The sequence below is a fragment of the Chiloscyllium punctatum genome, chromosome 4 (assembly GCF_047496795.1).
Source record: "Chiloscyllium punctatum isolate Juve2018m chromosome 4, sChiPun1.3, whole genome shotgun sequence".
Taxonomy (NCBI): domain Eukaryota; kingdom Metazoa; phylum Chordata; class Chondrichthyes; order Orectolobiformes; family Hemiscylliidae; genus Chiloscyllium; species Chiloscyllium punctatum.
This window is the reverse complement of record NC_092742.1, coordinates 12,681,299-12,702,683: the sequence shown is the minus strand read 5'-3', so window position 1 is coordinate 12,702,683 and position 21,385 is coordinate 12,681,299. Positions and strand designations below refer to the sequence as shown.

General features: G+C 45.9%; 1 protein-coding gene across 2 annotated transcripts in view; it reads left to right on the top strand.

Moving 5' to 3' along the window:
* Positions 1-20,664, top strand: part of kcnk13a (potassium channel, subfamily K, member 13a) — a 60,753-nt gene extending 40,089 nt beyond the window's left edge. Inside the window, exons 2-3 of one of the 2 annotated variants that reach the window (XM_072568090.1) lie at positions 13,591-13,646; positions 19,599-20,664. In XM_072568090.1, coding sequence (XP_072424191.1) covers positions 13,591-13,646; positions 19,599-20,527 — 985 coding nt within the window. In that variant the 3' untranslated portion in view covers positions 20,528-20,664. The remainder of the gene's footprint in view (positions 1-13,590; positions 13,647-19,598) is intronic. The other variant, XM_072568089.1, reaches the window with a different exon arrangement.
* Positions 20,665-21,385: the final 721 nt, after the last annotated feature.

The window sequence follows — 21,385 nt, the reverse complement described above, 5'->3', positions numbered from 1 at the left end:
AAAGGATTCCAGCTCTCGACCCTATCCGTGCCTCTCATAATTTTACATACTTCTATGAGGTCACCACTCAGCCTCAACACTCTAGTAAAAAGAATCCAAGTTTGTCCAACCTCTCTTTGTAGTTAATCTGCTCCAATCCAGGTAACATTTTGGTAAACCTCTTTGACCAAGCCCTCTATAATCTTCGTATAGTGTGGCTATAGAACTGCACACAATATGCCAAATATGGCCGAACTAAAGTTTTATACAGCTGCAACATGATTTTCCAACTTTTATACTCAGTGTCCCAACCATAAAACAGAGGAGCAGAATTAGGCCATTCGGCTCATCGAGTCTGCTCCACCATTCAACCGTGCCTGATATGTTTCTCAACCTCATTGTCCTGACTTCACCCCATAACCCTTGATGTCCTTACTAACCAAGAACCTTAAATGCATGCAATGACTTAGTCTCCACAGCCCTTTGCAGCAATGCGTTCCACAGATGCGTTCTCCCTGGCTGAAGAAATTCCTCCTCATCTCCACTCTAAAGGGCCATCCCTTCATTCTGAGGCCGTGCTCTTGGGTCCTCGTCTCTCCTACTCGTGAAAACATCTCCCTACATCTATCGAGGCTTGTCAATATTCCATGAGACTTAATCAGATTGCCCCTCATCCTTCTAAACTCTATCGAGTTCAGAACCAGAATTCTCAACCTCTTGGATGCTTCCTTCAAAGAAAAGCAAGTTACATTCCCTTTAAACAGAAACCCTCCATCTCTGTCATCTACACTCTGTACTAATTTTCCTTTCACAAGCTTATTGCTGTCTGTCTAATGGCTCAAGCCTTCAATGTAAGCTATTACAGAAGGTAGAGCATTTTCAAATAACTCTCAGAGAATAATCTCTCTAAGAACTTCAGATGTGTTTTCAACTTCTAATGCTCGTATCAACCTGTCAGACTTACTTTGCTTAACTCTTTCAAAATCAAGGTAGGTTTGCCCTGGTTGGCCCCTTATGTGCTGGAGCATTTGCCGATGTGCCTCAGGCATGAGTTTGAATGCAGCTAGTGTTGTTTTTTTTTGATTGTGTTGCAATTAGAAGAAACTTCATCTGACCAGTGAAGTAGGAATTTCCTGTGCTAAGTCTGTCTACTTACTCTGCGAGAGCGGTGTCCAGTGTTCTTCAGCCCAATTCATTTGTCTCACTATTTTCTCAAATGATATGAAGAATGCTTTCACATCCTTTCCCTCAAATTTTCATAAGGTGTGTGCACGCTTTAACATTACTGCACTTCAAATTAGGACCCACTAAGACCAGGTTCGTCACAAAAGTGAAAGATTTTCTAAAAGTATGCAAAAGTACCACATTACCTTTCTCTAAGACACGGGTTGACAGAAAGGATGAGCCAGGTTTCTGTATTTAACAAGAATTACTGTTGATTATAAATATATAGAGTCTCTCTCCACAGCTAAACAACTATGAACTTTTATATATAACTCTACTAATTGAATTCTAACCCCATTATAAAACTCACCATACACACAGACAGACACAAAAGCAAACTCGGTGTTATGGGTGGAAGGAAAGACTGGGAAGGCAGTTCAATGGTCCCTGTCCACAGGGTTCGCTGAGATGACCAAATGTCAGGATTTGCTGCTTCTTGATTCTCCTTCTCCATGGACTTTCCCTTGTTTCTTGGAGGCACAGACTGACTGGTCCACACTTAGAAATGATTTGGAGATGCCGGTGTAGGACTGGGGTGGACAAAGTTAAAAATCACACAACACCAGGTTATGGTCCAACAGGTTTAATTGGAAGCACTAGCTTTCAGAGCGCTGCTCCTTCATCAGGTCACTGTGGAGCAGGATCATAAGACACAGAATTTATAGCAAAAGATCACAGTGCCGTGTATACAACTGATACGATATATTGAGCAAACCTAGATTGCTATTAAGTCTTTCATCTTTTAAATGGGTTGCAGGCTTCGATTCATTAATATATAAACCAAGTCTCTAACCTCACACCTTTAGTGCATTGTCTGAGCTGAGATGTCACCTTTTTTGTTATAAAACCGTAAGTTATCTTGAGAATGTGATTTGAAAGAAGTTCTGGAGTTTACATATTAATAAACTGAAACCTGCAACTCCTTCTAAAAGATGAAATACTGAATAGCAATCTAGGTTTCTTCAACATATCGTCTCAGTTGCATGACGCTGTGATCTTTTGCTATAAATTCTGTGTCTGATGATCCTGCTCCACAACCACCTGATTTAGGAGCAGTGCTCTGAAAGCTAGTGCTTCCAAATAAACCTGTGGACTATAACCTGGTGTTGTGTGATTTTTAACTTTGTCCACACTTAGATAATCTCTGATGTATCCATTCAAAGCCACAGCTGCAGATAAGAGAAAATAAACCAGTTGGAAATATCTTCTTTTTTGCAGCAAAAAGAACAGCACCTTCCTCCTAAAGATCTCGTGGCTTCTGACCTAACATTCACATCCTCAAGCTGTTCAGCTATCTGGGAGCCAATCACATAGTTTAAAAATGTGTTGCTGGAAAAGCGCAGCAGGTCAGGCAGCATCAAAGGAGAATCGACGTTTCGGGTTATGCCCGAAACGTCGATTCTCCTTCTCCTTTGATGCTGCCTGACCTGCTGCGCTTTTCTAGCGACATATTTTTAAGCTCTGATCCCCAACATCTGCAGTCCTCACTTTCTCCTAGCCAATCACATAGTTGTTGGCAGGCAAGCAGAAGGCCTTTATAATCAACATTTGGTCATCCTCCATAGACCAATCAGCTACTTGTTACTAGCCAAATCTTCCTTTGCACACACACCCAGGTTCTGGCTCATCTGCAGTCCTGACCCCCACAAGCAGCAGTGTAAACAGTACTTGCAGTGCGTGTCAAGTAACTTATTTTTAAAATCACATTGATCTTTTCCACAATGCTTGCTTTTTTAAAAGGCCTTTTCATTTCAGTCCACAATCAAAAATACAAAAGATGCAGTCTTTGCACCATCAATTTCTCAATACCCAGTACATCAACGATTTTTTTAAAAACCCAAATGATAATTCCTATCCTTCTCCATTGTAAGTATTTTCTAGTTAACAGGATCCCCCAGTCCAGCTCAATTGTATTTTTGCCCTGAAATTCCAGTTGTCTGTGCAATTGCTGTTAATCACCTGAAGAGGTCAATTACTCAGGGACACAGGTTCAAGGTGCAGGGGGCTGGTGTTTTAAAACAGACGTGTGAGGCATGTTTTTCACACAAAGGGTGGTGAGTGCCTGGAACGTGCTGCCAGAGGAGGTGGCGGAAGCAGGAAACACCTGGATGGATACATGAACAGGAGGGGAACAGAGGGATACGGATCCTGTAAGTGAAGACAGTTTTGGTATGGAAGGGCAAAATGTGGTGGTGCAGGCTTGGAGGGCCAAAAGGCCTGACCCTGTGCTGTATTGTTCTTTGTTCTTTGAAACAAGAGGAAACCATTCAGTCCTTTAAACCTGTTTCCTCATTCAGTTAGATAGAGCCATAGAGTCATACAGTTGTGCAGCATGGAAACAGACAACTCATCCACGCCGAGCAGATATCCTAAATTAATCTAGTCCCATTTGCCAGCATTTGGCCCATATCCCTCTAAACATTTCCTATTTATATACCCTTCCAGATGCCTTTTAAATGTTGTAATTGTCCCAGCCTCCACCACATCCTCTGGCAGCTCATTCTATACATGCACCACCTTCAGCGTGAAAAAATTGCCCTTTAGGTCCCTTTTATATCTTTCCCCTCCCACCCTAAACCAGAGCGCCCCCGGAGGAAACTCATGCAGACCCCGGGGAGAATGTACAAACTCCACACAGACGGTCACCCAAGGCTGGAATCGAACCCAGGTCTCTGGCGCTGTGAGGCTGCACCGAGCCACCGTGCTGCCCATTAAAGATGGGCAATGCATGCTGGTCTAGCTATGTCCCATGATGAATATAATTAATAATTCTGGCGAGTTGCCAATTTTGGCACTGCCATTTTGTGGGGACAGTGGAGGGTGTTGTGGAAGCACAGTGAGTGGGAAACACAAACCTCATGGGGATTGTGAAAATCCAGCCCATTTACACAGTCTCTGCCTTCAGAGCTGCTGCTCGCCCTGTTGAGTATTTACCGTGTTTTCTGCCTTTATTTGTTGCACTTCTTCCCTTTCATGAATCATGTTTGAATGCTTCCCTCCTTGTTTTTATGTCAACTGATCACTGAGCAACCGCCACAGCGTTTCAGACTGCATCCATTCTCTTCCAGTTTGGCAAATATCCCTGACCTTTCTCCCGACGCTCTCTCACTGGTTTCTCCCAGCGTTGGTTCCTGCTGTACACCTTCTGTCGGTACTCTTGCATTGTGTCAAATGTTCTAGCCTGGCTGTGAGTTGACACAGCTCAGTAATATAACTCTCAAAGATGTGGAAATGAAATGTTGGGTCCTTTGGGCAGTTCAAGTCCGACAGCATGTGGATTGCAACATTTAGTCCAGACTGAATCTACACCTTGACAACTTACTGTGCGTTCACCAATCTGGAAATTATTATAAATAACACTTCACTTTTATCTTGCGACTCGATGTCAGCTTGTGTTCTTTACAGAACTGGCACACTCAAGAACAGTCTTCACACTTAGAAATAAACTATCACTATTTATGATACAATAACACTATATCCTGTCTTCTGAATAATCACTGATATACCAAGTTCTGACTTGTAATTATATTGGGTAAGGATTAATCCATCTACCTTGACTTTTCTTGTCCATTTGAATCTTCCAACTTCGCCCATACTGTGCTATTTACGCCCAATGATGTGCAGTCCGTGTCTCATTATCATAAGGTTTACTTCAGGATCCTGAAGCACTTACACAACACTTTTGCTCTGATCGTAGACAAGCCTGTCTTTTTCTCATTGTTCTCTCTCTCCCCATCCCTTTCCTGCTCTCTATTTTTTTTTCTCCAGTTGCTAGCTAAACCAGCATTTATTGCCCATCCCCAATTTCCCAGAGGACAGTTAAGAGTCAACCACATGTCTGTGGGTCTGGAATCCCATGTAGGCCAGACTAGGTAAGGATGGCAGTTTTCTTCCTTGAAGACATTAATGAACCAGATAGGTTTTTCCAATAATCAACAATGGATTCATGGTCATCGTTAGACTCTAAATTCCAGATTTTTTTGTAATTGAATTCTAATTCCACCATTTACCATGGGGGGATTCAAACCCGGGTCCCTGGGACATTACCTGGGTCTCTGGGTTAACAACCCAGCGATAATATCACTAGGCCATCACCTCTCTATTTATCTGTATTCCTTCTCATGCTCCTTTTTGTTCCCCTCTCCCTCCCATCTCTCCCACCTTTCTTCAACAACTACAACTTGTTAAAGTGTCTTTAACATAATTAATTTCACAATGCCTAACCAAACCAGTTAAGGAGGTATTAGTTCAGACGACTGAAAGCTCTTTCTTGATTCCTTCAGGGATGTGAGAGTTGCAGGCCGGGCCAACATTTATTACTCTTTACAGGTTACCGTGGAGATGGTGATGGTGAGCAACCTCCTTGAATCACTGTTAGGTGAATTGACCATGCTAACTTGTCCATAGTGTTAAGGGATGTGTGGGTTAGGTGAAGTGGCCATGCTAAATTGTCCATAGTGTTCAGGGATGTGTGGGCTAGGTGCATTAGTCAGGGGTAAATGTACAGTACGAGGTTGGGGGAATGGGTCTGGGGTGGGTTGCTCTTCGGAGGATCAGTGTGGACTTGTTGGGCTGAATGGCCTGTTTCCACACTGTGGGGATTATATGATTTCTATGAAAACTGCAGTCCATAAGGTGTAGGTGCACAGAGAATGCTGTTAGATCGGGAGATCCAGGATTTTGACCCAATGATACTGAAGGAATGATGATGTATTTCCAAGTCAGGATGGTGAGTGTGGTGGTGTTCCCATGTATCTTCTGCCCTTTTCCTTCTAGATGGTATTGGTCATGGATATGGAAGGTGCTGTTAGAGGAAAGATGGAGAGTTACTGAGCCTTTAATGTCACAACATCCCAAGGCCCTTTACAGGAGTTTACAAAATAAATTATAATTCCAAGTCATATATGAAGATATTAGGGCAGATGACCCCATTTTTATGAGGTAGGCTGCAGGGAGTTTCTTAAAGGAGGTTAGAATGGGGTTTAGGGTGAGCTTACAGCCTTGGGAGAGGGGTCTTGTGATGCAGTGGTAAAGCCCCTACCTCTGAACCAATAGGCCTGGGTTCAAGTCCCACCTGCTGCAGAGGTGTGCAAGATCATTACTGAACAGGTTGGTTGGAAAATCTCTTGAGCCTTGGTAGCTGATGTCATAACCATCAATAATGGAACAATTAAAATCAAGAGAAGTGTAGAGATCCTGGAGCATTCTAAAGCTGGATGTGGACTCAGAGATATCATCACAATTATTACAGTGCAGAGAAAAGCCATTCAGCCAATCATGTCTGCACTACTCCTAGTTCCTGAATACCCCATCACACCATTTCTATCCAAATAATCATCCAGTACCGTTTTGAGTGCCTCAATGGAACTTGTCCCCTCCACATGTCCGGGCATGCACTCCACACCCCAACTACTCATCGAGTCATAGAGACGTACAGCACAGAGACAGACCCTTCGGTCCAACTTGTCCATGCTGACCAGATCTTCTGAATTAATCTAGTCCCATTTGCCAGAACTTGGCCCATATCCCTCTAAACCCTTCCTATTCATAAACCCATTGAGATGCCTTTCAAATGTTGTAATTGTATCAGCCTCCACCACTTCCTCTGGCAGCTCATTCTGTACATGCTCCATCTTCTGTGTGAAAATATTGCCTCTTAGGTCCCTTTTAAATCTTTCCCCTCTCACCTTAAACCTATGCCCTCTAGTTTTGGACCTTCACAACCCAGGGAAAAGACCATGTCTATTTACCCCATCCATGCTTATCATGATTTTATAAACCTCTATAAAGGGTGGAAACATTTTTCTCACTTGCCCCTCACTCTGTTTACAGAAAGACAGTGAATTCACAGCGGGATTTAAAAACCTGGGTAAGAACTTTGACACATTGCTCAGAGAGAGGTCAGTGAGGACAGGGGTTGGTAACTGGACAGGAGCGAGGATCTGGGCGGCATGTTGTTCATTGGTAAGGCCTTTCACCTTTCAATCCGTCCACACACCTGTCCCCACAAACACCACCCTCACACGATCACAGCTCAGAGTCCGTGTGAGATTAGGTTAGGTCTGCAGCACAGCATCAGGCCTTTCAGCCCATCTTGTCCAACTTGGACACTTCACCAGCAGTATCCAATCTGAGACTTGACTGGCAATTGTAAGGGAGTGTGGGATATCAAATGTTTAATTCTTTTCTTGCTGTCTTTTCTTTCTCCTGGTCTAACAAAGCGAACTCAGTCATTGATCCCCCTGCTCCCAAATTCCGGCTGTGATAAACCAGTTTAATGCAGGCTTCCCTGGAGTCCTCCCGGTAACAAGACATCATTCATAGGCTGATTGGCTGAATGGATACTAATCAGTGGTGACAGTTCAGAGTGATTCTCTTAATGATATGGCTTATTCCCCTTGTATAGGGGCGGTGTCCTTGAACAATGCTCCATGATTGTGAATTGGTGCTTGAAGTATAGTGAGTTTTGTTGCTGGCTTCTCAAGAGATTGAAGGAGTCGATCTTTTTGAGACAATTTATCTCTTGTATTTTGCAGTTGAGTGCTGAGGCTGGGGGCAGGGGGTGTCCTTTTGATGGCTGAAGCCAGCGAGAGAGATTGTCCTTGTTTGGAGATGAGAAATCCGCGCATGCAGAGGTTAAATGTCCCCTCATTTGGGGGCTCGCACATACCTCAACTACCAATTCTGAAAGTCTGCTCCCTGACCAATCAGGTCAGGCTGAACTTCTGCATCCATTCTACTTTCCCAATCTTTCCCCATATCCCTGGATCCCAAAAATCTATTGATCTCAGGCTTGAATACACTCATCGGTTGATGTTCTCTAACTCTCTGGAACAGAGAACTGTAAAGATTTGTAACAATCTGAGTGAAAGATATTTTCCATATTCCATGTCTGTCTCCTTATCCTGAGACTAACCCACCCCCCTCGCTCCCCAGTGTGGAGAACCAGCCTCTTGTTTCAAAGCAAATTTTGGATCCAGTTTGTCTTGGGTGACCGGGCTTTTACCTTAAAGACTAGTCTTCCATGTGGGAGCCTTACTGAAGTCCATAAAAAACCACATCAACTGCACTACCCTCAGTAATATATTTAGTCACCTTTTCAAAAAAACACAATTAATTAGATCTTCCTGCAACAAATCTGTACTGACTATCCCTCCTCAGTCCCTGCCTTTCCAAGTGTTGATTAATCCTGTCCTGCAGAATTTTTTCTAATCGATGGTATGTGTTTGGAATGAGCTGCCAGAGGAAGTGGTGGAGGCTGGTACAATTGCAACATTCCAGAGGCATTTGGATGCGTGTATGAATAGGAAGGGTTTGGAGGGATATGGGCTGGGTGCTGGCTATTGGGGGTGGGATATCTGGTCGGCATGGACGGGTTGGACCGAAGGGTCTGTTTCCATCTCAATGACTCTATGTGGACTGCAGCAGTTCAAGATGGCAGCTCTCAGGGGCATCAAGGAACAGGCAATAAATGCTGGTCCAACCAGCGACACCTGCATCCCGTGAACGAATCCCCGAGAACAAAACAACCCAGTAAAACCTGTGAATGACATAGACTGTTCAGACTCATATTCTTCAACATGAAGCTCCAGTAGAACCAGTAAATTCATTTCTAACTATTATTGGTTTCTCCTTAAAACAAGAGATGACCCAACAATCTGAGCACATGCTAAGCATGTCATTCTGGGGTGTCGTTCAGCATCGTTAAGGGGTGTTGACCAGAATACTGAGAACAAGACAAGGTTTCATTTACAGATATTTTCTAATCACCCTGTTCAGAGATGATATTAGGCAACTCTGGAGCAAATGAGTCTTGAACTTGGGCCTCCTGGCTCAGAGGTTCTGACACTACACAGAAGTGGGTGCAGAGGATGTTGAAGATCAGAGTCTAGATCTGAGTGGTGCTGGAAAAGCACAGCAGGTCAGGCAGCATCCGAGAGCAGGAAAAATTGACGTTTCGGGCAAAGGCCCTTCATCAGGAAACATCGATTTTTCCTGCTCCTCGATGCTGCCTGACCTACTGTACTTTTAAGACCATAAGACCATAAGACATAGGAGTGGAAGTAAGGCCATTCGGCCCATCGAGTCCACTCCGCCATTCAATCATGGCTGATGCGCATTTCAGCTCCACTTACCAGCATTCTCCCCGTAGCCCTTAATTCCTCTAGACAACAAGAACCTATCAATCTCGGCCTTGAAGACATTTAGCGTCCCGGCTTCCACTGCACTCCGTGGCAATGAATTCCACAGGCCCACCACTCTCTGGCTGAAGAAATGTCTCCGCATTTCCGTTCTGAAATGACCCCCTCTAATTCTAAGGCTGTGTCCACGGGTCCTAGTCTCCTCACCTAACGGAAACAATTTCCTAGCATCCACCTTTTCCAAGCCATGTATTATTTTGTACGTCTCTATTAGATCTCCCCTTAATCTTCTAAACTCCAACGAATACAATCCCAGTATCCTCAGCCGTTCCTCATATGCTAGACCTGTCATTCCAGGGATCATCCGTGTGAATCTCCGCTGGACACGTTCCAGTGCCACTATGTCCTTCCTGAGGTGTGGGGACCAAAACTGGACACAGTACTCCAAATGGGGCCTAACTAGAGCTTTATAAAGTTTTAGTAGTACATCTCTGCTTTTATATTCCAACCCTCTTGAGATAAGAGACAACATTGCATTCGCTTTCTTAATCACAGACTCAACCTGCATGTTTACCTTTAGAGAATCCTCGACTAGCACTCCCAGATCCCTTTGTGCTTTGGCTTTATTAATTTTCTCACCATTTAGAAAGTAGTCCATGCTTTTATTCTTTTGCCAAAGTGCAAGACCTCACACTTGCACACGTTAAATTCCATCAGCCATTTCCTGGACCACTCTCCCAACCTGTCTAGATCCTTCTGTAGCCTCCCCACTTCCTCAGTACTACCTGCCTGTTCACCTAACTTCGTATCATCGGCAAACTTCGCTAGAATGCCCCCGGTTCCCTCATCCAAATCATTAATATATAATGCGAACAGCTGTGGCCCCAGCACCGAACCCTGCGGGACACCGCTCGTCACCGGCTGCCATTCTGAAAAAGAACCTTTTATCCCAACTCTCTGCCTTCTGTTAGACAGCCAATCCTCAATCCATCCCAGCAGCTCACCGCGAACACCATGGCCCCTCACCTTGCTCAGCAGCCTGCCGTGTGGCACCTTATCAAAGGCCTTTTGAAAGTCTAGATAGACCACATCCACTGGGTTTCCCTAGTCTAACCTCCTTGTTACCTCTTCTAAAAATTCCAACAGTTTTGTCAGGCATGACCTCCCTTTACTAAATCCATGTTGACTTGTTCTAATCAGACTCTGCTCTTCCAAGAATTTAGAAACCTCATCCTTAATGATGGATTCTAGAATTTTACCAACAACCGAGGTTAAGCTGATTGGCCTATAATTTTCCATCTTTTGCCTTGATCCTTTCTTGAACAAGGGGGTTACTACAGCCATCTTCCAATCATCCGGAACCTTTCCTGACTCCAGTGACTCTTGAAAGATCTCAACCAATGCCTCTGCTATTTCCTCAGCAACCTCTCTCAGAACTCTAGGGTGTATCCCATCGGGGCCAGGAGATTTATCAATTTTAAGACTTTTTAACTTTTCTAGCACTATCTCTTTCGTAATGGCAACCATACTCAACTCAGCCCCGTGACACCCTTTAATTCTTGGGATATTACTCAGGTCTTCCACTGTGAAAACTGACGCAAAGTACTTGTTAAGTTCTCCTGCTATTTCCTTATCTCCCATCACTAGGCTCCCTGCATCAGTTTGAAGTGGCCCAATGTCTACTTTTGCCTGTCGTTTGTTTCTTATGTACTGAAAGAAACTTTTACTATTATTTCTAATATTACTGGCTAGCCTACCTTCATATTTGATCCTCTCATTTCTTATTACACTCTTTGTTATCCTCTGTTTGCTTTTGTATCCTTCCCAATCTTCTGATTTCCCACTGTTCTTAGCCACTTTATAGGATCTCTATTTTTCTTTAATACATTTCCTGACTTCCTTTGTCAGCCAAGGTTGTCTAATCCCTCCCCGGTTAATCTTTCTTTTCTTGGGAATGAACCTCTGTACAGTGTCCTCAATTATACCTACAAACTCCTGCCATTTTTGCTCTACTGTCTTCCCGGTTAGCCTCTGCTTCCAGTCTATTTTAGTCAGTTCCTCTCTCATGCCTTCATAATTACCTTTATTCAACTGTAACACCATTACATCAGATTTTGCCTTTTCCCTTTCAAACTCCAGACTGAACTCTACTATATTATGGTCACTACTTCCTAAGGGTTCCCTTACTTTAAGATCTTTTATAGAGTCTGGTTCATTGCAAAGCACTAGGTCCAGAATAGCCTGCTCTCTTGTGGGCTCCATGACAAGCTGTTCCAAAAAGCCATCCTGTAAGCATTCCATGAATTCCCTTTCTTTAGATCCACTAGCAACATTATTTACCCAGTCCACCGGCATATTGAAGTCTCCCATGATCAATGTAACCTTGCCTTTCTGACATGCCTTCTCTATTTCCCGGTACATGTTGCGTCCCTGGTCCTGACCACTGTTAGGAGGTCTGTACACAACTCCAATTATGGTTTTTTTGCCTTTGTGGTTCCTCAATTCCACCCACACAGACTCCACGTCATCCGACGCTATGTCATTCAATACCTTAGATTTAATTTTGTTCTTAACTAACAAGGCAACCCCACCCCCTCTGCCCACCTCTCTGTCTTTTCGATAAGTTGAAAAACCATGGAGGTTTAACTGCCAGTCCTGACCCCCCTGTAACCAAGTCTCTGTGATGCCTATTACATCATAATCATTCACTATTATCTGTGCCATTAATTCATCGGCTTTGTTATGAATGCTACGAGCATTCAGGTAAAGTGCCTTAATGCTAACTTCCTTATCATTAGAGATGTTGGAAGTCATATGATGTCCTAAGTTATCCTTGCTTTTTTCTGCATTCACAGTCTGCCTCAATTTTAAATCCGCCTGGAAACATGCTATCCTGCTGCTTATCTTTCCATTTACCTCCATACTCCCTGTCGCTTTCACTTTCCCTTCCCCCCAACTCAGAAGTTTAAAGTCCTACTGACCACCCTATTTATCCTCTTCGCTAGAACATTGGTACCTGATCGGTTCAGGTGGAGACCGTCCCAACGGTACAGATCCCCCCTGTTCCAAAACTGATGCCAATGCCCCATGAAGTGGAATCCCTCTTTCCCACACCAATCCCTTAGCCACGTGTTTACTTGCCTAATTTTCTTGTCCCTATGCCAATTGGCACGTGGCTCGGGCAGTAATCCGGAGATTATGACCCTTGAGGACCTGTGCTTCAATTTCCTGCCTAGTGCTTTGTAATGCCCAAACAGGTCCTCCACCCTAGTCTTGCCTATGTTGTTGGTACCAACGTGGACCACAACAACTGGATCCTCCCCCTCCCGCTCCAATATCCTTTCAAGCCGGTCAGAGATGTCTCGCACCCTGGCACCGGGCAGGCAACACACCATGCGAGACTCCTGATCCGGCTTGCAAAGGATACTATCTGTCCCCCTAATTATAGAATCCCCTATAACCACTACTTGTCTATTAGCTCCCCCCTCTTGAATGGCCTTCTGCACCATGGTGCCTTGGTCAGTTGGCTCATCCTGTCCAGAGCCCTTTTCCTCATCCTAACAGGGAGCAAGAATCTCGTACCTGTTGGACAAGGTTAAGGGCTGAGGCTCCTCCACTCCTGAACTCTGGGTCCCCCTACCTGCCTCACTTACAGTCACACTCTTTTGTGCCTGATCACTAGCTGAATGTGAATTAATTAATCTCCCAGGTGTGACTGCCTCCTGAAACAAAGCATCCAGGTAACTCTCCCCCTCCCGGATATGCCGCAGTGTTTGAAGCTCAGATTCCAGATCATCAACTCTGATCCGGAGTTCTTCCAGCAACCAACACTTGCTGCAGATGTGGTCACTGCCGTTCACAATGGGATCAGCCATCTCCCACATCATACAGCAACAGCACATCACCTGCCCAGCCATCTCTGCTTAGTTAGTTAATTACTTACTTTGTACAAGTAGGAGTTAGAATACCTTCTGATACCTCTCTGCTATAGTTTTTTTTACCCTAAGTAAGGACTTGATGTATACACACACAAAAAAAAACACGAAGTAATTTTTTTAACTAGTCCCTAGTAAAGAAATAAAAATTCTTACCTTAAAAGAAAAAGCAGAGTAGTTAAGAAGGTTAGAGGAGGAGGGTGGGTGGGAGATACTACAGGTGTAGAATCTCGGGTTTAGCCGCCTTCCGGACTTATATACTCACTTTTCCTTCCCGGCTGCCCCTCTGCTTGCCGTCACTTCCTCTGCAGCTCCCGCTCTTTCTGTGGAGAGAGAGAGACAAAAAACACACCGCTGCCCGCTACAGGTAAGCAATTTTAAAACAAACTGTCTTACCTTTGCTGTAGTCTCCCGGGTTCTCTTTTACTTCGACGCTGCTCCCGCTCAAATGACCGTTGGTGTCCGCCTTCCGGACTTATATACTCACTTTTCCTTCCCGGCTGCCCCTCTGCTTGCCGTCACTTCTCCAGCACCATTCTAATCTTGACACTACTATGATACCACAAGGGCCCCTATATTTCATGTTTGTTATCATTGGACATTCCAAAATACTTCACATCTAAAAATATGTTTGTAGTAATGTAAGAAACACTGCAACCAATTTACACAGAACATCTTCCCTCATACAGCAATGTGGTAGCAGGCAGAGAATTTATTTTTATGATGTCTGTGGCTGGGAAGAAGCCTCCCTGTTGGGTATGGGGCCTTTTTGACAATCACCTGAGATAGCCTGAGTTTAACATCTCTCCCAAAACACAGCAGCTCTGTCAGTGGTGCACTCCCTCAGTGTGGCATGCTGAGACACGGGATTGGGGTTTGAACTGAGATCTTAGCATCTTCTGACTGGGCCATGAATCCAACCGTATCTTGATAGACACATGAACAAGAGGCGAACAGAGGGTTAGAAATCTCATATGGGCAATAATTAGCAGGTCTAAGAACTAGGAATCAAACAAGCAGACAAAACACCTCCAGAAACCCGAGCCACTCTCCCCTATATCAAAGTCATCTCGGAAATGACTGCCAGACTACTCAGCCCCCTTGGCATCATGGTAGCCCACAAACCCACTAACACACTAAAACAGCAACTAATGAACTTGAAAGACCCAACACGGACAACAAGCAAAACTAATGTCATTTAAAAAATACCGTGGAAGGACCGTAATAAACACTACATTGGACAAACAGGCAGAAAACTAGCCACCAGGATACATGAACACCATTAGCCACAAAAAGACATGATCCTCTCTCACTAGTATCCTCACATACGGATGAGGAAGGATACCCCTTCGACTGGGACAACACATCCATCCTAGGACAAGCCAAACAAAGACACGCACGAGAATTCCTAGAAGCTTGGCATTCCAACCGGAACTCTATCAACAAACGCATCGAGTTAGACCCCATCTACCACCCTCTGAGAAAAGGACAGGAAGTGACTTCACCACAGGAAATCACCAACCCAAAGAAACCCCAAACATATAAATAGAAAGCAGGAATTATCAGCATTGCTTCACCTGAGGCCCACTGAAGATGTTACCTAGTAAGGTAACGAAACGTCTGAAAATGAACCTCTCAGTTCAGCGAGCAAACCTCTATCCTAAACCTCAACCTGAGCTACAAATCTTCTCAAAACTCACTAGGAATCAGCACAGGCTTGCAGTGCTTATTGTTCTTGATTCTTCTTTGAGCTGGAGAAAAAGAGGCTAGAACAAACCCCAAATAGACATCAAGCTGGATCAATAAGAAATGGGTAAAAGTAGTTTGATGTTATGCACGCAATTTCTTCATCAGAACTCATTAAAGATTTGACGGCCATGAGGACAGCTCCCAGATATCATGGTGCTTTACACTAGACAAGCTGCTCAGTGACCGAAACCATTCATTCAATCGCAGTTGAAGTCAAGAGTACTAATGGGGAATGTAGTGTACCAAGCCCTCAGGCCTTGCGATTCACCATAGCAACGGTGGCAATTTGCTTTCGAAAACAAGGCCTAATCACTCCAAAACGATCTTGTCAAGGAGCTGGTAAAGCTTCAGCTCATTGAGCACAATAAGTTATCTGTGAGCCTCCACTTATCTAATCTCTCGCTGATCAAATGATTCCGTTGGTTTTTTTTTCTCTCTGTGAAAGCTGTCCCTTGGCAGATGGACTTTCTGCTTTGTTTGCAGAGAGGGAGACTGAATTCCTCCTTTCCCCGCCCCAGTGTAGCAATGTTTCTCTGATGGGCAATGTTACCCTGAGGCCTGCCCTCTTCCTGGGACATCAAATTCAATTCCCTGACACCTGGAGCTGGGGATGTTAAATTCAGTTTTGTAGGTCGCTCAGTCATGGTGACAACTCAGAGCTGTTGTTAAAACCTAATTTTACCCATTTCTACTGATTTATCTTGATGTAAAATCATTCACATATAGCTTTTAGGAAAGGACATCTGCCCCTTACCTAGCCTATGTGACTCCAGGCCCGTGCCACGGTGGTTGACTTTTTATCCTTGAAGTGGCCCAATTGTGTTGAAATAGCTGTGAAAATTTCAGGTGGTAAGACTAGAGCAGACCAACTCTTAGCCATTGGCTTAACCTTAGGCCCTGTAGAGTCCTCCTCACTAACCCCCATGAGAAATTTGGGAAAGTTGTTTCTCAGACGAGTCAAGCAATACCTTCCAGGCAAAGTCCCAGATGCCACCAACACAGTGGGATACAGTCAGGAGGGAGTTGCCCTGGGAGTCCTCAACATTAACCCCAGACACATTGAATTCTTGTGACTTCAGGGTGAATGTGGGCAAGGAAATCTCCTGCTGATTACTGCGTACCGTCCTCCCTTGGCTGACAACTCTGTGTTGAATGCCACTGGAGTAAGAACTAGGGGTGGTCAGGGCACAAAGTATACTCTGGGTGGGTTATTTCCGTGTCCGCCCCCAAGAGTAGCTTGGCAGTAGCACTACTGATCGAGCTGGTCAGGTCCTAAAGGACATAGCTGCTAAACTGGGTCTGTGCAAGTGGTGAGGTAACCAACATGAGTGAATATCATGCTTGACCTCAACTTCACTCATTCACCAGTTGCAAATACATCCATCCATGATGGTATTGTGGGACTAGCCACTGCATAGTCTTTGTGGGGAGAAAGTCCCATCTTCACATTGGAAGATAGTCTCTATTACATTGTGTGGCACTGCCATTGTGATAAATAAGAGATTCAGATATGGCAGCTCCATAACTGGGTGTCCATGAGGCGCTGTGGGTCGTCAACAGCAGCAGAATTGTTCTCCAGAACAAAGTACAACCCCAGGGCCTGGCATATCACCCACTCTGCCATGACCATCAAGCCAGGGGATCAACCTTGGTTCAATGGAGAGTGCAGGAGGGCATGCCAGGAGCAACACCAGGCATACCTAAAGCTGGTGAAAGTTACAGCTCAGGGCTCCTTTCAGGCCAGACTACCACCTACCCACTTCCCTGCCAGCCACTCGCCATCCTGCCTTGGAACTACAATGTCACTCATTCAGTGTTGCTGGGTCACAATCGCAGAACTCCCTCCCAGACAGCCTTGCAGTTGTAGTCACACCAAACGCACTGCTATGGTTAAAGAGACCTTCCTGGTGGGACTAGGCAGTATGTGGTCAACCTCACCAATGCTACCCATATCCTGTGAAAGAATAGAAAGATCCCATTCCTGTCACCCTGGTGTTGGTGTGATGGTGCGCACAATTGTCAGCCGGTCGGTTAAGTACCACCCACTGTGCGATACTAAATCACAGAGGTGAAGGGCTCACATTTATGTAGCTGTCAGAATGTGGTGCAGAACTCATCACACATTTTAAGATGCAGTCTAATTATCAGATAATATGCTGTGCTGTGGAGGTGCTGGTGTTAGACTGGGGTGGACAAGGTCAAAAGTCCCATAACACTAGGTTATAGTCCAACAGGCTTTCACAAGCTTTCAGAGTGCTGCTCCTTCATCAGATGCACCTTGTGATTTCAAATGAACCTGTTGGACCAAAACCTGGCGTCATTTGATTTCTGACTTTGATCAGATAATAAGCGTTAGTGTTGCTGACTGAGTCATCACTTATTGGTGAGGAAATAAGTGATGCTGATAACTCCCTTCCTCTCCTTTGAAATAGCGGCATTTGATCTTTTACATCTGCCTGATGGAACGTCAGTTTTGTATTGACCCCAACGCTCGGCAGCTTGGCAGTCCCTCAGAGCTGGCCAGGACTTTCAATCAGGGCTTTGTGCTTATGTCTCTTGCTCAAACCTATGAACTTTCTAATTATGAAACAATCAACCCCACCAACCACAGACCAGACTGTAGATGGGACTCCAGATGGTTTGTATTCATCATAATCATCAAGAAAAGATTCAGAAGTTACAAAGGCCCTTGATTTTACTGTTTTATCTCCCCTGTCCATTTCGTTTCAATAGAGCCAATATTCTCATGCTTTCTGTCACTCATTGGCGACTTCTCTGTCCTCTCAGGTAGAGGTATGCAGATTTGAGTGTAAACGCCCAGGCTGAGGCTCCTCTGCACATACAGTGACAAACAACGATACAAACAAGGCCACTCAGCCCTTCGAACCTGTCCTGCTAGTCAATAGGTCATGGCTGGTCTGCTTCTTAACCTCAACTGTACGTTGCTAAACGCCCCCAATAACCTTTCATCCCTTTGGTCATTGGAAAGATGTTGTGCAACTTGAAAGGGTTCAGAAAAGATTTACAAGGATGTTGCCAGGGTTGGAGGATCTGAGCTACAGGGAGAGGCTGAACAGGCTGGGGCTGTTTTCCCTGGAGCGTCAGAGGCTGAGGGGTGACCTTATAGAGGTTTATAAAATCATGAGGGGCATGGATAGGGTAAATAGACAAGGTATTTTCCCTGGGGTGGGGGAGTCCAGAATTAGAGGGCATAGGTTTAGGGTGAGGGGGAAAGATTTGAAAGGGACCTAAGGGGCAACTTTTTCACACAGAGGGTGGTACGTGTATGGAATGAGCTGCCAGAAGATGTGGTGGAGGCTGGTACAATTACAACATTGAAGAGGCATTTGGATGGGTATATGAATAGGAAGGGTTTGGAGGGATATGGGCCGGGTACTGGCAGGTGGGACTAGATTGGGTTGGGATATCTGGTCAGCATGGACAGGAAGGGTCTTGTTTCCGTGCTGTACATCTCTCTGAGTCTAAAGGTCTATCTGTCTCTGCCTTCAAAATATTTAAATATTCCGTATCCTGAGGAAGGGAATTCCAAAGACTAACAACCAGCAGAGAGAAAAAAAAGTTTCCTCACCTCTGTTTTAAGTGGGCAACACCTTACTTTTAACCTGTGACACCTAGTTCTAGATTCTTCCACAAGAGAAAACATCCCTTCAGCATCCTCCCAGTCAAGTCCCCTCAGGATCTTATGTGTTTCAATCACATCACCTCTGAGTCTCCCAAACTCCAGGGGATATAGGTCCAGCCCTTCGTTACAAGGTAATATGCTCATTCCAGGTGCCATCTTCCTGGACAGACGTTCAGTTGAGCCCCTGCCTGTCTCCCAGGAGGGCACCTGGTCATAACCTAGAGAAGGAGCCTTTCCCCATGTTGGAAGGGTCAGTGACAGGGGGCATATTGAGGTTAGGGGCAGGAGGCTTTGAGGTGATGTGAGGAGAACTACCTTCACCCAGAGGGTGGGGGAACATCTGGAACCCGCTGCCTGTAAGGGTGGGAGAGGCAGAAACCCTCATAACACTGAAGAACCTCAATTGCTCTGTTGTGCCCAGGGGAAGTGGATTAGTCACGGCCATGTGGGATGATGGGGATAGGGTGTGAGTCTGGATGGGATCCTCTTCAGAGAGTCAGTGCAGACTTGATGAGCTGAATGGCCTTTATCTGCACTGTCGAGATTCGATGACTGTGTTCTATGAAGTATTTCGATGTGCTGTGGGAACAAGGCTATGGGCCAAGTGCTGGGGTATAGTTAGGTGCTTGTTGTTGAGCAGCACAGACTCAATGGGCCTCTCTCTGAGAGAATCTCAGGACAACTTGTGCTGATATTTATCCTTCAACCAACATTGATTGCACTGAATGAGCCGGCGTGGTCTGTGGGAGCTTGCTGTGCGTCAATGACTCTCCCACATTCCAACAGGAATCCTTCATTGGCCGGGAGGAGGTTTGGGATGCTCCGGGCACAACACCGATGCAGGCCCTCCTCCGTGTCCGCGCATGCCCCTCCCCCCCCCACCTCGCCCCGGTGCCATTGACTCAGGGTGGTGTGTTTGCGTTCCAGGTTTCGGGATGACCACACCAGCCACGGTCAGCGGGAAGGTATTCCTGATCTTCTACGGCCTGGTGGGCTGTGCTGCCACCATCTTGTTCTTCAACCTGTTCCTGGAGCGGCTGATCACCGTGCTGGCCTACGTCCTGAAGAGCTGCCATGAGAGGAGGCTGAGGCGCAGGGGGGTGCTTCCTCACGAAAACTGCCCCGAGCCGGGTACCGCCGCTGCTGAGGTGGACAGCCTGGCGGGCTGGAAGCCCTCCGTCTACTACGTCATGTTGATCCTGGGTCTGGCCGCCATTGCCATCTCTTGCTGCGCTTCCGCCATGTACACGCCCGTGGAAGGTTGGAGCTACCTGGACTCCATCTACTTCTGCTTTGTGGCTTTCAGCACCATTGGCTTCGGGGACCTGGTGAGCAGCCAGAACATGAGGTACGACTACCAAGGGTTCTACCGTTTCGGCAACTTCCTGTTCATCCTGATGGGGGTGTGTTGTATTTATTCCCTGTTCAACGTCATATCCATCGTCATCAAGCAGTTCCTCAACTGGAGCCTGAGGAGGTTGGAGTGCCAGTGCTGTGTCCGGTGCCAGAGGAAGCTCCTCAGGCCCGGGAGGAACGCCGTGGCTCCCGGGCTGTCCAGGCGGAAGATCTCCATCGAGACAGATGCCTTCAACGAGAGCGAGACGGTGGACGGGGGCAGGCGGCTCTCCGGGGAGCTGATCTCCATGAGGGACCTCCTGGCCTCCAACAAGGTGGCATTGGCCATCATGCAGAAGCAGCTGCTGGAGACGGCAAACGGCCACCCCAGGGCGAGCGGGCAACACCCACAACACCATCACCACCACCACCACCACCCCCGGCACAACGGCTTCTCCGAGGGGGTGGGCGCCCTCGCCATTATGAACAACCGCCTGGCAGAAACCAGTGTGGACAGATAGAGGGAGCGACACTTCCCCTGCCAGCCCCTCCCTTCACACTCTGCACCAATCCCGGCACAGTATCGACCACAGCCTTAAAGACTGCCTAGCTCTTTTTTTTATTTAAAATGAAAAATAAATTAAATATTTCTGGATGATTCTGTGTGGTGGTGAACTTTCACCTGTGCCCGGGCTCACATTTGAACTTTGACCTCTGACACGTTGGGTTGGGAGTGCTTGCGAGCTGTCGCTTGGGAAACCCAGGGTCAGAGGCCTATTGGAGAGAGGAAAGAGAGGCAAAGCTGGTGTGAAACTGGGAGGGCACTGTGTACGGTCGGAGAGACTGGGACCCGAGGGGTAGAGTAAAGGGAAGACCTTTTAGAACGGAGATAAAGAGCAACGTCTTTGGTCAGAGAGCAGTCAATCTATGGATTCGTTGCAACAGAAGGCTGTGGAGGCCAGGACTTTGAGTATATTTGAGACTGAGATAGATAGGTTCTTGATTGTCAAGGGGATCAAGGGTTATGAGGAGTAAGTGGGCGAATGGGGTTGAGAAACCTGTCAGCCATGATTGAATGGCGAAGCAGACTCGGGCTGAATGGCCTAATTTCTGTTTCTACATGTTATGGTCTTACCTGGGAGGGCACTGGGTATGGAAGATGGGCTGAATGGCCTCTGGCCAGTTTGTCATCCAGCTGTCATTCCGAGTGACCCCTGCACTCTGTCAGTGGAGTGAAATTAGATTAGATTAGATTACTTACAGCGTGGAAACAGGCCCTTCGGCCCAACAAGTCCACACCGACCCACCGAAGTGCACCCACCCAGACCCATTCCCCTACATTTACTTTGTACCTAACACTACGGGCAATTCAGCATGGA